We start from the raw sequence: 16,724 nt of genomic DNA on the forward strand, positions 1-16,724 counted from the left end.
CTCAGTTCTTGCTAAAGAAAAGTATTTGCCATGGCTGGGATTTGAGGCCATGACCCTCTGTTTCAAAGTCCTGAGATTAATCCACTGGTCAACAACACTTCATCAAGTGCTATGCATATTTGCATGTTATTATTATATTTAATTTTTGTTTCTTTTCCCAGGTAGTAGACCAAAACGGTGAACCATCCTGGGTTCCCATGACAGTCCCCAAGAAGGAGCCTCCTAAGGTCTCTGTCTCCACTATGACGGCAGGAATCTTCTACCCATCCAACAAGGAGCTGATCAAGAAAGACCAGGAGCAGCAGGAGGCAAAGGCCAAGCAGGATGCCATGAGTGACCGCAAAGTGACCCTTACAGCGGTCAGTCCAGGCAAAGGTAAGCATCACTCAGATGCATGTTTAGTAATGTCTAGAAATGATTGCAATCTCATCTAGAATGTGAATTGTGACCTTGTCTAGGATACTTGCACTTTCATCTAGAATGATTGCAATCTTGTATAAAATGATTGCAATCTTGTCTAAAATGATTGCAATCTTGTCTAGAATGATTACAATCTCATCTAGAAAGATGCAATCTCATCTAGAATTAGTGTAATCTCATTTAGAATGATTGGAATCTCTGTTTTAAATCTGATGAGGTTGAGGTTTATTCATAGTTGTGGGGAAAGTAAAAAAAAAAATAGTGTTGTTTATCTGATTATAAGGCTGGTATTACTGAAAATGTTAATGTCTCTATGTATACTATTATTAATATTACCATAAATAGTATACTTTTGAATTTGTTGTAATTTTATTTTCCAATCTTGTGAGATCTTTTCATCTTTTGCCTTTTTTTGTGTAGGTTACTGGAGGCAACAAATGGACCATATATGTGGTCATCTCAAAGCACATGCACAGAATAATACAGACTTCAGAAACCAGATTGGAGAACCACGGATGGGAAAGGTATGGAAGATGGAATGACAGTTAAGTTTGTAGAGAGCGAGGGCCTGCCCTCTGATAAGGCATTAATAATGATAATATTTTGCTTTTAGGTAGTGTCTGAAGACAATAAAGACAATGTATGACTGAAAAGCATGGTAGAATTCCCTTTTGCATGCAGTATATTATGCATCACCGCATTGGTCAGGTAATGATCAAAAGGGCGCAAGACTTCATAGGAACTTCATAGTAACATCAATATCATGCTTTAGATACCATGTGCCTGTTGGATGTTTCAGCATGAATCTATAAAGTCATACTTAACTCTTTGTGATGCATCCCTCAGTACAAATAAACAGTAACATCTACTTCTTTTTTATTTTTAACCTTTGTTTAAACCGACTACTAGGAATGAAATTACTTACGTTGTAAGTCAGCAACTATTGTACTGATCGCCTGATCGTCCTCTATCAGGAACTTCCTGATGAAAAAAATAATGTTTTATCGAAGGTTTCAAATGCATCTACTTTTATTAAGAACCATTTTTGTGGCTCTAACCCGTCTTCCATTATGTACAGCTAGTGACAGCTGCTGTGCATGAAGATGGCTATGAGCTTAGTCTGACTGTATGCTTTGCACTGAGAGGATCTAAGGATGCTATGACAGGCAAACCTCTGGGAATTACCAAGTCAGCACTGCTGAGTGATGTAACAGAGGGAAGGAGAAACAGCATAAATAGTCCTGGTAAGATTTGATATCCATATTATTCCATTCAAATAAAACAATGCATTTAAGGTACATAATAGTACTATAACTCTGTATATACATGTAGAATACTTATAAACATGGATTAAAAAGAACAAAAACACATTAATACACTAAAGCCTGTCTCCCACCTTTGCATTTTAAGCTGTGTATCGCTGTGTAAGCCAAAAGCAGCCATAATAAATAAATAGTATAGGATTTATGTAGTGCACATATCCACCTTGTTTGGTGCTCAAGGCGCTCCTATATTACCCTAGCTATATGCTAGTCTACAGATTCCGGTGCTCACAGCTTTTTGAGGGATTAATACCTGCCGGTACCCATTTACCTCATCTGGGTTGAGTGCAGCACAATGTGGGTGGATTTTCTTGCTGAAGAATGACATGCCATGGCTGGGAATCGAACCCACGTCCCTTGAAAGACAAGAGTCTTAACCACAAGAACGTGACACCCACACATACTACCCAGCAATATATTTGCTTGCAATTAACTTTTTGCCTTGAGCTTGTTGGAATTCATATAGAGTTGCCTGCAGTGAAGTAAGTTGATGTGAGCTAAAGCGGGACAAATATTATTAAATCAACTAGTCTTGCTTTGCGTTGGACTGCATAAGCTGCTCGCTGTTGCTCCTCGTTGCTTTTCCTTGTGCTTTCTTGCTCGCATTTGCTTGTTGCTACTCAATATTGGTCGTATTGATTTAGGTTGTGTTCATTTACAGATGTTTAAAAAAAATTCTAACTACCAAGCTAGAACAAAGTGCCTCTGCATTAGTCTGTGTATTGACCATGCATGAGCTTGTTTCATTGCATTGTGTTGCTTTTTGCTGGGCAGCTGAACACAAGCCCAAAATGCAAATGTGAGAGCAAGGCTTTAAGCAAGTAAAAGAAACAGGATAATCTAAATTTAGTTTCAATTTTTGACTTATCCATTGCTAAGGATTTGCTCTTCATAAATTTCATTAATATAACATCACCCCCCTCCCTCCCTAACAGTGAATATATGAAAGGAACTTATTAGCACCCCCCCCAAAAAAAACAAAATAGACGTAAAATAAAAAGAATGATAACAGTAATAATATTTTTAACAGACATTGTTCAATCATGGTATGTAACATTGTGTTATGTAAGAGTACTGAAGTTATTTGTGTTGACTTATTTAAAGTATGTTTGCTCCCTTTTTTCTTACAGTAACTCAAGAAAAGTTTTCAAATAACACCAAGGAATCATCGTCTAAGAAAGACTCTCCAAAGAAGAAAACAATCAAGAAGAAACCTGTCAATGATAAACTTACAGTAAGTAGCGTCTATTCCATGTGTGAAATATGTATGTGATAGTAGTAATATGTGTGTAGAAGTAATTGGTTCAAATGAAGCCACTGTCATATTCTTTTTTGTCACAATTTGAAATTGACTTACATTGGTTGCAAATGGTCCCCTTCATTTAACAGTGACATCTAATTTTTTTGCCTTTTAGGTACATGTAGCTAGATTTTTTATACAATTTTAAACAAATATTTTTGTTTAAACTCGACATTCATTATGTAGTTTTTGTCTCGCCTGCATAGCATTGTGAGACTATAGGCGCTGCTTTTCTGACGGCAGCTGCTGCGGCTGCGTCTTCATTGTTGAAATCTTAAGTAAGGTTAATTTTTGTTAAATGTCATCATAACTTGGAAAGCATATGGATCTATTTCTCTGAAAGTATTTGGATAGAGTTAATGCATGAGTTTCATGAAACATGATTAAGGTCAGTAAAACTACAATATATAGCATATTGATGATAAGTTTGAAGTGTTTTGATACAAGCTTTTTATATTCTTGTTACACCATGGCCAAAACATTTATTTTAATATTTAGCCTCCATAATGTTGATTTGCCTTTTGACTTTGATGGGGAGTACTTTTATTTATTTACACCAACCATATGATAGAGATTTGATATCATTTTTATTCAATAGATATTTTTTTCATATCCCGCTCAGTGAGACCAAAACAGCTCTTTTTTATTTTGTGCTTCCATACCGTTGCATTACTGGCTCACTTAAATGTTGAGGAATTTTCATTTTCTATACTCCAGCCTTATGACAAAGATTTATTGCGAGAAGTTGGTCCCAAGGGAGATGGAGATAAAGAAGAGGTTAAGAGATTGCTTGATGAGGTAAGCACTCCTTAATCTTAAGTATTATATATCAGGGCCATGTCCATTTTCCCAATATATATTATAAATTCTAATGATGTAAGCTACTCAAGTCCTCTATCCAGCTGACAACAAATTTTTATTGATTTTTTTTTTTAATTGATTTTTTTTTTAATGTGAGAAAAAAGGGCCCGGGTTGCGAAGAGCTACCAATGAGTAGGATTGTATCTTATTTAGGAGGATTTTTAAGGGGAAAGTGACACTTAATATCATTTTTTCCCCCAGAAATTTGATTTTTAAAACTTGTAAGAATCATAATTTTTTACAAAATTTTAAAGGAAAATAGGATTTTAGGCCTGGAAAAGAGGATAAAAATAAATAAAGAAAATTCTTTTTTCACAATTAAGGTTGGCAGCTCTGTTTGTGTGTAATATGCTGCATATATTTCTCTATGGCCCACATTCACATAGGTTGTTTTGATTTGTACCATGGTACAAATCCATGGTTTATGCAGATTTTGTGTACATGATTATGCTTATCCAATCGTGTAAGTTGAGAAAAGTCCAATTATGAATGCGCACTTTTTTTGGAAAAAGGTGATTATTATTCATGTTTGAATGAAGCACAATCACACTAAAAATCTGGATAGTCCATGGTTTTGTACCATGGTACAATTGAAACCGCCTTTGTTCCTTGACTCGTCATTCTACACGATGCTGCAGGGATTTGCAAACTAGATTTTGGGGTCAATTGAAGTAATTTTTAAGGTAAATTAAATACAACCAGCCTGAAAGAAGTACAAATAAAATTATCATTTAATGTCATCCTTATTTGTATATATTTAGCAGCAACTTATTCAGATCATTGTTGCAAAATTACATTCAGACCATCACAAATTTTAATTATGTATAGAATTGTAGAATTTCAGATACGTCCAGAGAAGGCATCATGGAAGAAAATTTTCCAAATGGGCAGGCTTGATAAAAAATGTTGAAAAAGCTGTGTTGTTTATCATATTTTTCCTTTTGTTTGATTGTAGTTGAAAGATGGCTATAATTTGTTAAATGCTTGTCAGAAAGATGCAAGAAAATTTGAATAGAGCTACATGGACCAACTATTCATGTTCCGAAAATATCATAGTAAGAAAAGAACTAAAATGTGACATGAATGCCTTGTTGAATCACGCTATCTAAGATATGTGTAATGCTGCCTCATTAAAGAACAAGCGTCATTGAGAAAAATGCAATTTAATACTTTGAAGTATTCTACATAGAAGAGTATTCGCTGCCATACGTTGCTATCCACCTTCCAAAGTGATAGGCATAGATTTGGGGACCTCATGATTCATGTATCTACATGTAGTATAATTTTATTATATCTTGTTGAATGGCATTCATAATTTCTGTTTTTTATATTGACATGTTTTGATGTAAGCCATTTCATTTCCATGACTGGATAACCCATTTTTTTTATTTGAGTTATGTGTCTGGTGTATTTAATCTATGAAAAAGTGTAAGCACTTTTATTAATTCCATTAATTGTAAATTATAATTGTAATTTTTTGCTTTTGAATGCCAACTTGTTTAGTGTGTGAGGGTGTTTGTGTGTGCAAGTGCTCAACTTAATTCTTTTTTTACTGTTCATGTTCCTGTCATAGATATTTCTTTAAAAAAATTGAATACACACAAGCTTGTATGGATATTAAATGAAGTATTCATTTGATTATAATGTCAATATTGCCTTAAAGTCTTAATGTGTAGGAGGACATTATATCTTTTCAGTTGTATAACACAAAAAGTGATAAATTTCTGAGAGTTTCCTTTTTGAGTTAATTATTTTTAATGGACATGGGGGTGTTTCATAGAGATTTAAGTATGACTTAAAAGCCAAGTTGCATTCGTTATAAAAGGCATGACCGCATTGGTCAAATCATGCTTAAGAAGACACGCACTACTGCATATCAATCAATAAGATTGCGTGTTAATACATATCATATACACATACAAGCATTTAAGTGTGACTCTACTCTAAGTCATACGCCAATCTTTGTGAAACACCTCCAGGTGAAAAAATGTATTTTACGATAAGAGAAATTAATAAGTTGATAGATGAAAACTGCGGAGAGGGTATAATTTACAGTCTTTTCTAAATAAAGTTATTTTTTACACATGGCAGGACAAAACTGTGCACAAAAACCTTGGCAACTTTGTTTGTCAATGAAATATTAAAGGGTTAAAAGACATGTTGCAGGTACTAAGGATATAACTTTCATTTTGCTACCAGGCGAGCAATATCTCTGGAACAATCAAATTCTCTTTCTAGATGATAACTAGTGAAGAATAATCTGTCCACAACTGTGCAATGAAACCTATGGCATCGTAATGAAATTGATATTATTTCTTGAGATCTGCTGCAAGGTCTGCCGCACAATTTTAGTCCAAATTGAGATTAGAAGCTTACAATGTGCATTTATTGGCATAAGTGATGCGGTATTCCTGTGTATGAACAATATGAAAATTGTTGATTGGCTTTGTCAGATTGTCGCATCATATTCGAATGAGGATTTACAGTACTACCAATACTGCCTAATTTGCCTCGTGTTTTAAGTCTGCACACATGTATTTGTGTGATTCTAGTAAAAGAAGACACACAATGACCACAAACTTTACAACTGCAATACAGATATTCATTAAAAATCTTGAGTCAAAATGGTGAAATGATATTGAATTTCATGCATTTCATATATGAGCCCCAAAATGCAGCCTCTCTCATCCAGATCGTGTGTAACACAATGAGTGCACAGGCATGGGGCACCATTATGTTTATATTCCAAAATTGACAGGCTGTAATTTTTCGTCAGAAATTCATAGATTATGATCAAATTTTTGATGAGATTTTTTTGCACACTGAGCTCGAGAATATACATAACAATACAAACTGTTCAATTTTATGTGCACGGACATGAGACTCCACTATGTAGCTGAGCTTTTTGTAGTTGGCATGAGTTATCACTTGAGAGTATAATTTTCATAAATTATGTATGCCATTGAACCAGATAGTTGAACTCCATCTTCCTCGGCTATCCTGCCTGTGACTTTGATGCTCCAAACTTTATATAGTGCCCTCTAGGGGGCAATAAAGGCACACTTCAATCACTTGCCTGTGTCAATCACACCTGCAAGCCATCAGGCGCAGGTCGGGTCACAGTTCAAAGGTCAAGTTGTATATTGAGCATGACTGGGGCCAGAGACGGGAGGGTGAGAATCAATGAAAAATTGCATGTTAAGGGATTAAAGGGGGACTCTTTTTATTATGCCATTAATTCCATTGACCAAAAAATTATAATGAGATCAAGGTGAAATACCAGTTGATTGTGTTTCATGAAGAGGTTTGTCAGTGATTTTTCACTGACTAAATTTGCTCTCGGCCAATCAGAATCAAGGACTTGTAGTAGCTTATAACAATATTTGTTTCATAAAATGCTCCCCATGAGCTGCCATGGATTGTCATATGATTTCATCTTGACATTGATTGTATGGGGATAGAACTAGAGGGAATTAGATGTTTTGAATAGTTTATTTAGTAAATTTTGAACAGATCGAAAATATAAGGCTCACATGAAAGCAACCAAAAAATGTTCTCATTTGGTGATATAAATTTTTCTTCTTTTTTTCCTTTTTAATAGTAGATGACTGTAATCTTAATTTATCATTACATTAGATATTGGAAGAAAATAATTGTTGACATTGATTATAGTAGAATGAAACTGAAGGGAATGAAGTGTTTGAAGAGTTTATAGAACAGATTGAATACATGTATGCGACCCAAGCATGTCCCTCATTTGGTGATTTCTTTATTACTGAATTGATGCTCGTAATCTAAATTTATAGTTTTATTCATAAGTGGAAGAAAATATTTGTTTCTACGATTTCCCCAAAATCTAATTATTCCAGTGGATGGACTTATTTTATGTTTTTGGCCATGCATCCTGGACTTTCCCCTTTGTGTTACATCACCCAAATCTAATCATAGTGCACTATCGGTATTAGAATTGTCATAACTTAAGAAATATTTGATATACTTGTATCCATACAAAATTACACTTTTTCTGAAAGGAAATTTCCTGAGGATTGCAAAAATGGCATTAAGAATGAAGAAGGGTGAACTGCTCACATCTTCAAAATGACATTAAGGGCAAATTTGATATGATTTTGATCTGCAAAATAAATTAAATTTTGAATATTCAAAACAAAGTCTTTTACTTTAAATTTCTGTCAAATCTTTAAAAATAAAGGCCAAGTCCACCCCAGAAAAATGATGATTTGAATGAATAGAGAAAAATCAAACTAGCAAAACGCAAAAAAATCATCAAAATCGGATGTAAAATAAGAAAGTTATGACAATTTAAAGTTTCGCTTAATTTCACAAAACAGTTATATGCAGATCTCAGTGACATGCAAATGAGTCAGTCGATGATGTCCATCACTCACTATTTCTTTTGTTTTTTTATTAGAAAGTCAAAAAGGGGGCCTAAGCTTTCGATCCTAGCAGAATCTTCGTCGGAGGTCATTTTGCCTCCGACATAGATTCTGCTAGGATCGAAAGCTTAGGCCCCCTTTTTGACTTTCTAATTTACTCCATTGGCTCTCTTTTATTAGATAAGCAGTTTTCAGCAGCTTCTTTTTGCCATTGTTTTTTTATTGTTTGAATTATACAATATTTCATTTTTTACAGATTTGACAATAAGGACCAACTTGACTGAACCATATAGTATTAAAACAATGCTAATTCCATGTGTTCAGGGAGGAATTAATCTTTGTTTCACTTGACAATGAGGAGAAAATTAGAATATTTCATATTTTATGTAATGAAATACAAAAGAAATATTGAGTGGATGACGTCATCAGTCTTCTCATTTGCATACCGACCATGATGTGCATATAACTGTTTTGTGAAATTAAGCGAAACTTCAAAATGCCAATGTTACTTTCTTATTTTACATCCGATTTTGATGAAATTTTCAGTGTTATGCTTGTTGGATTTTTCTCTTTTTATTCAAATCAACTAATGGTTGGGGTGGACCTGTCCTTTAATGATTCTACATGTATGATCGTATAGAGGTGTATTTAGCCGTAAAATGACACCAAAAGCTCATCATCAACCAAACTTTAATGCATGACAAGCATGTTTAATACTAGCAAGAAAATATATAATGTCACTTTTTAAAAATGTTTACCGTTTTCACCACCTTTCAATTACCTTTTTTTCTTTCTTAGGTAAAGTAAAAAATGGCATCAATTACCACTTTATCCAAATTTGAATAATATTACAATGTTGTAATATAAAGAAACATACCTCACCCCCAAAAATCATCATAATAACAATGATGATAATAATTCTGCTATACTTACATTTGATTTGATCTCTTTTGCAAATATGCGATTGAATCATTGAAGTTTAGAATCAACTTCAGTTTCCTGCAAAACTCTCTAAATGCATGAACCATATTCCGGCTGCATTTGACATGGATCTCTCTAGAGATCATCATCCCCCGTGGCAAAGAAATCAAAGTGATATGAATAGACACATAGCCACAGAAAATAGAATACCAGGGGAGCATTCCATGAAACAAATATTCACTGATTTTTGTTATAAGCTACTGAAATCCTTGCATCTGATTGGCTGAGAGCAGGTTAGTCAGTGCAAATCACTGATAAGATGCTTCATGAAACACTCTTTGGAGACAAAACAAAGCTGGCGTTAGAGAGCTGCGTCATTCAATGAAAAGACATCAAAAGAAATATTGAATATACCGACTCGTCAATTTAGGTCTGTCTGCATTGCTGGTTTTACCATCACCAGCTTTTTGTGGACTATGTTAGAGATAACGCAGACAAAAAATGGGGGAATCGTATGAAACATCTGTCCTCCATGGAGAATAAGAAGTTTGATTGTAACATGTAAGCGTAATAATGTTTCTGTCACACTGAAAGCCGGCGGTATACTTTGTAGTGAGATGCATGCATTGAAATCTGTTTAGGAGGCACAGATTCAGAGAGAAGACTGTCTGTGTGTAGGAATGATACAAGTATGCATGTTTATGATATGAATATGATGGAATAAGCAGGCAGATGACTGCTCGGACAACTGATCTATCTTGAGATTTGGGGCCTCTGAAATTTACTATGTTTGTGAATTTTGTAAAGTCTACTTTTGTAGGTCATTTAGTAGTAAGTAACATTTCTGTTTGATACTGTATATAAAGTTATTTTGATGGTTCCGTTCCGTTAAAGTTAATATTAATTTTATGAAAGGGGAGGGGCAAACTGACCAACCCTTTGTTGTCTCTTATTTACTAGTCTTAATACATACATTTTGAGATAACCATCAATAATACAGAGTATCTCAAATGTGTTTGAGAGGAAAATACTTGTTTTGCAAAGTTGGTAAAATAATTAGTGTGAATATTACAAGACTATAGTACACTGCTCAGAATGCTGCATTATGCTGGCCAGATATGAGTAGCTGAGGACTTGTGGTGTTACCATAATAAGAAACTTTTAGAACCAGATTCGGACCAAACTTTCTCTGCACATAGCTTGTATTCTAAACTACAAGAATGTGTTGCAGGTCAATGAAGACTAGGATATATTATTTGTTTTAAATGCATATAAATTAGTTATGCACTTCTGCATTATATAATGAAATTTATGTTCCCCCACTTTCATACTTCTGCTTATTTTCATTGAAGAGTTCTTAATTTATTTGATTTAGCTACCTTGCATCCTGACTTATGAATGTGAATAATCAAATTTATTTGATCTTTTATTATAAATTGAATGAATTATACAGAAATAACATGCAATGTTTGGACCTAAATAAAAAATTCTGATGTATTGACCAGCCTTTATTATTGAGAAACACCAAAATACATGTAACTCTAGGCCTTAGCTTTAATAGCAATAGTAACTAATTCCGTAAGAAGACCTTTTCAGTACTGCCCCTTTTAAAGTTCATATTTTAGGTTGTGGAACGGGAGTAGTTACCAGGTCAAAGAAAGAAATCTAGATTAAAGTGTCTTGACCCAACTCATTATTCAAGTTTAACATAAAGGATGCTAGTTCAGTAACCAAGACTGGAGAAGTCAACCCACTAAGTGTAATCACTTTTATATTGTTAGCGTAAAAGAGATTGATGCATTAGCCCAAGGCAGTTGTATTTATAGTACAATTGCATTCTTGATCTAGAATAAATGGATCAATGGGCTTAGTGCAACTGAATAGTACAGATGTTATAACTCTTAAAAGATGTATTGGAATGAAGTAGGAGAATAATGAATTGTTATTTTTTCGTAAGAAAGGTTTTTTAGTCAGTTTCTTTATTGATGTAATTCATCTTCTGGTCTCAGAATTTGAATCACGAAGAACTTAATCGATATGACCATGAACTGTTTCACTTCTTTTCTCATGTGTGTTCGCAGTGATTGTATAGGATTTTTCTATACCATACGATGGGGGTGGTGTATAGTACTTTAAAGATATTTAAAACTTGTTCACAAATTTCAGGTGACTTGAGAGTCGAGTAAAGCCGACTATCCATCAGGAATTCCATTATTATAATTAAATACTTCATGTTTTTTTTTTTAAATCTTTATCTGAAGTTATAATGATTTCTTGTTTCATTGCCTTCCTCTCATTTTTCTCCTCCTCTATCCTTTCTTCTCTTATCTTCTCTCTCTACCCCTTCTCTCCCACATTCTCTCTTGCTCTATTTACTGTTCCTCTTTCTGTCTCTTTTCGGTCTGTTTTCTTTTCCCTTTCTCTCTCTTTATTTTCTCATATGCCTCTATCTGACCGTCTCTATCTTTGTCTCGCTGTTGCTCTGTATCTCTCTCTCCTCCCCTCTCTCTCTGTCCCTCCATCTCTCCCCCTGTCTCCCTCTCCTCTTGCTCTGTCTCTGTCCATCTCTGTCTCTCTTTCTCTCTCCCTCCATCTTTATTTACTACAGGGGGCTGATCCGAACAGTGAGAATGCTGACGGTGTCCCTGTGTTAACCATCACTGTGCTCAACAAACACTTTGAATGCATACCAGCTCTTGTGTTTCACGGTGCTGATGTGCACAAGAAAGTAGGGCAGTAAGTCTATATTAATGTATATCCTTTTATGACTACATCTTTACTAAATAATTTGAAAGGGAGAGTAGAAAAGTGAACATTATTTCCTTTAAAATTCAGTCAGCACATCCATAATATGCTACTTGACTTACCTCAAGGTTGAACAATTCACAAAACAAATTTTTAATGAATAAAGACCAAGTAGGACAAAAAACTAAACTCTGGGTCATTTTATGATGGCTTTTATAATTTAATGGATTTGCATTAATTTAAAAAAGCAGAATAGTGTAAAAGCCTACCAGAGGACCCCCAAAGAAATAAATAATATACTACAATAATAAATAAATAAATATTAATGAATGTCTGAATGTCAAGCCATTCTATTCTTCTGCCATGCTAGTTGACTTTGAAAAGTTTGTAGCTGTCTACCAGCCTTCAATTTTTCTTGTGATTTGATTTTCAGAAAAGGAAACACCGCCCTCCACGAAGCCGTGCAGCTGGGATACGATGGAAAGCAGGGCGTGGTCACTCTCCTTAACAACGGAGCCAGTGCGAAGGTAAAGAACAACCGTGATGAGACGCCAGCAGCAATGGCTACACGGCTCGGCAACGAGAGCATCATCAACATCTTCACGTCTATCGCAGGGCAGGGCATGCTAGATAGGATCAAGAAACAAGCCTTGGGAAAGACTAAGACGTTTGGTGAGGATGATTTCTGATCAACTTGTTCAAGAATATCTGATTTTTTTTATTGGTGAACAATATCTTTCTTGCTTCGTGTAAGGAGTATGCAAGTACAATAACCCGTTGGAAGAAATACAGTGTCACACACTGTGGTTACTGTGTGTTCACATAGTGGACTATGCAAACACAGTGATATGCACACCGTAAAAATTCTGGACTTTTACAGTATGGAGATAATTTCTCTACAGTGTGAGCATTTACAGTGTGTTCATCTAGTGGATTATGTGGAAAGGAGATTTACACTGAAAATGCTCATATTCAATAATGTGAAAGTGATTTCACACTGTAGACCCCTTTACAGTGTGATGTTCACCCCTTTACAGTGTGATGTTCACTGTGTATTCTCATAGTTGACTATGAAAAAGGGATTGATGTTTTTAAAATATTGAAATTCAACAGTGTGGAGATGATTTCACACTGTGGACACGTACAGTGTGAGTGTTCACACTGTCTTCACACAGTGGACTATGTGAAGATGTGACTCACTATGTGAAAATGCTCAAATCTAACAGTGTGGAATAATTTCACACTCTAGAAACTTCTACAGTATGAGTTTTCCCCACACTGTTCACATATTGGACTCTATGAAGATGCCATTCCTGCTGTCAAAATGCTCAAATATGACACAGTGTGGAGGTGATTACACACTGTGGACACTTCTACAGTGTGAGTGTCTATAGTGTGTTCTTGTAGTGGAGTATGTGAAAAGTAACTCACACTGTTAAAATATTCAAACTAAACAGTGTGAAGGGACTGTGTTCCACACTGCAAACACCGTGAGACACACTGTGGGGTATTGTGTTCTTACCAGCTTGGCATGTTTAAATGTCTTTTGACTTACCAATAAGTCTTTCAATTTGAATCCATCTTGACACCCCAGCCATGACACACTTCTTTCACTAACATTCAACAAGTAAAGCCATGATATGATAATGACAACCAAAACAAGATGAAATACATAATGAAAATGAATAAACCACCTTTTATTATTTGAATCCCACATATTACCCTCCACCCTCCTTACCACAAGTGTATATCAAAAGTCTCCCTAAATTGACACTTGTAACTGTTAATGCAATTTTGTGTAATTTGCGTGGATATGTGATAATATTGGCCCCACTCATTTCATATTCAATGTGAATACTTTTTTTTAAAATCAGTTTTAACCCCAAACCTCTGTATTCACCCGTAACCAACCAAAGCACAGGATTTCAGTAGCTTATAACAGTGAAACGGCCCAGTTATCAAGAGGCAAATAATGCCAACATATATTACTTGTAGTTTGTGTTCTTGGTAAGATCAGTACTATTGTTATTATTATTATTGTTTATTTGGCATTTCAAACAAACAGAACCATAGAATGATGACATTACAAAGTATGACAGAATTTTAGAAAGGACTCCCCCGCTGCAGGCCAGGAGTTGCCTGGAAGAAAAAAAAGAGTAAAATTTCTGTAACCCGCAAGTCATTCGTATATCACCCACAATGATGATATTTTATATGCTCATCAGTTTGAAGAAATTTGAAATAAAATATTTGACTGAAATTGCTTTTGAATAATTCTTATCAGTGTTTCAGACTATTGTACTGTATTGTAATGGCACATTCTGCAGTTTTCATAATTGTGCATTTCTTTGACCATTGACTGTATTACTTTCATAGAAACTCTTAGACTGATTTTCTGATTGAATTGACTGATAGAGATAAAAAGTGTGCTATTGAAGAATATTACCCAATATAATATTACCCAATTACCCAATTCAACTTTTCCTTTGATACACATGAAATGGTGAACAAGTATGTAGGTTATGCAGTTACTAGAGAAGTTTAATGTTGAACGATCTTAATAGTTCGATACTTGAGGAATAAACTACAAGTTTTAATGCAATATTTCTACATAGAATTGCAGTTGTTACATGTAAACTCGTCGGCTTTGCATTTGGGGCTTTTGGCAAGTAAATTGTACCTTTGCAGCATGCAACTTGTGAGATAAAACAACAGTTCTAATTATTATAATTGTACAGGGTGGATTTTGTGACTTCTTGCTTACTACTATTGTGCAGATAACTATGCTTTACAATGTTATGTAAATAATGTATTTTTTTATTTTTTAAACTGTAGCTTTGTATTCCTAAATCCAAACCTTGAATGTTATTTAATCTTTATACTGTGCAATCTTACAATAGATTATTCATGGCTGATGTAATTGATAACCAAAAAATTTGTAAGTCTTTTCAAAATGAAATAAATTTGAATGAAAAAAATGTGATGTATTTGGTCCTATATTCTGAAATCTGAGTTTGTGATTGATTGCACTAGGAGTTGTGGAGCGTCGTGGCCCAGTGGTTTAGTCTCCGGACTTTGAAACAGAGGGTCGTGGGTTCAAATCCCGGCCATGGAGTAATTTCCTTCAGCAAGGAATTCATCCACAGTGTGCTGCACTCGACCCCGGTGTACCGGCAGGAAGTAATTCCTCAAAAAGCTGTGTGCACCGAACAGGTAGCCTAGCTTAGCCGGGTAATAATAATAGCATGGCCCGCTGGGAGAACAGTTTTTAGAACTGAAGTGGCTACCCTGGGTAAATATACCGTTATTATTATTATTATTATGATCACTCCTGAAAATTACCCACAAAACCATTTGCTAAGCCGTATGTTATGGGCTCTGATCTGTGCAAGTTATCCATTACATACACTGTGGGAGATGTACGCCTGTTCTTTCATAGTAAATGGAAAATCTGTGATTTCACTTTTCCTAAACCATCTTATCCCTTTAACCACTCCATGATCCTACTGCTATACTCTAGACGACATCTCAGAGCAAAAAGGGTGTTAAAACTTTAACCTCGAAGCAAAAGTAATGCCATTCTGGCTCTCAAAATGGGATGTTTGCATTCTTCCTAACCCATCTCGTCCCTTGTAACCATTCATGTTGAAGACATCATCTCCTGAGAGCAAAAAGGGCCTATTCCTTCACTTTACATAGAAGTACCATCCTTCTGGCTGTCAAAATGGGAATGTTTCCATTCTTCTTTAACCATCTCATCTCTTAGCCCATTTCCTGCTCCTACCGCCATATTGAATACACCACCTCCTTGAAGCAAGAAGGGCATTAACCTGTCACTTCACACAGTAATACTGTCCTTTTGTCCTCAAATGGGGGAATGTTTCTGTTCCCCCTAAACCATTTTGTCCCTTTAAATTCTCCACAATCTAACTGCCATACTGAAGATGTCATCTCAGAGCAAAAAGGATGTTAAACATTCACTATACACGAGAATAATTATCGCCTTTCTGGCTCTCAAGTGGGAATGTTTCCATTCTTCCAAAACCGTTTCATCCCTTAAACCATTTTGTGATCCTACCGCCATACTGAAGACATCATCCCCTTGGAGCTAGAAGGGCCTTAACCCTTCACTCCACACAGAAGTACCGTCCTTCTGGCTCTCGAAAAGGGGACGTTTTGATCTGTCTCTGAACATCTCTGTCAAGATGAAATATTTGAGATGAGTTTAGATGCAAGAGATGCAAGCCATGCATGCAGAGTTATTAGGTCAGTGTTTATATCCTGCTTCCTATGTATCCTTTAAAGGAAAAATAGTGGTTTGAAGCAGTATCCCGAAACCAAATTATTTTGCCTATGATAATACACGTATGCAACTTTTAAATAGTGCTTATTGTGATTTTTCTATGTGCTGCATGATATTACCCTGATCAGGCGCTCAATATCACCTGGATGGGGATTGATAATGTTTCATACAAGATGTTAACATTTCAATAGCTTGTTTGCAAGTTCCAACTTACAATTGATATTAATTTTTCACCCAGGTACCATAAATGTCTTTCTAGCAATATCACTCATTTTTAATATGCAGTTGCACAATGGCATCAATCCTTTTCTCCGTGAATTAGCATGTGACAGGAAGCATTTCTTGTACTTGCTTTTCAGAAATTGTTTTCTCATATCAGAATGGGAGTAGTAATATCACAAAACATTTATTTATATGAGGTCGTCCCATTCAGTTCATTGATCTCGGTTGCCGTTTTC

The 16,724-nt window shown here is 35.2% G+C and overlaps 1 protein-coding gene across 2 annotated transcripts in view; it reads left to right on the top strand.

Moving 5' to 3' along the window:
* Positions 1-14,901, top strand: part of LOC129264244 (double zinc ribbon and ankyrin repeat-containing protein 1-like) — a 35,525-nt gene extending 20,624 nt beyond the window's left edge. For both annotated transcript variants that reach the window (XM_064102597.1, XM_064102596.1), the window contains exons 12-18: positions 162-375; positions 841-944; positions 1,499-1,664; positions 2,873-2,976; positions 3,760-3,840; positions 11,827-11,954; positions 12,397-14,901. In XM_064102597.1, the coding sequence (XP_063958667.1) occupies positions 162-375; positions 841-944; positions 1,499-1,664; positions 2,873-2,976; positions 3,760-3,840; positions 11,827-11,954; positions 12,397-12,652 (1,053 nt within the window). In that variant the 3' untranslated portion in view covers positions 12,653-14,901. The remainder of the gene's footprint in view (positions 1-161; positions 376-840; positions 945-1,498; positions 1,665-2,872; positions 2,977-3,759; positions 3,841-11,826; positions 11,955-12,396) is intronic.
* The last annotated feature ends 1,823 nt before the right edge of the window (positions 14,902-16,724 follow it).

This window comes from Lytechinus pictus, chromosome 7, assembly GCF_037042905.1.
Source record: "Lytechinus pictus isolate F3 Inbred chromosome 7, Lp3.0, whole genome shotgun sequence".
NCBI lineage: Eukaryota > Metazoa > Echinodermata > Echinoidea > Temnopleuroida > Toxopneustidae > Lytechinus > Lytechinus pictus.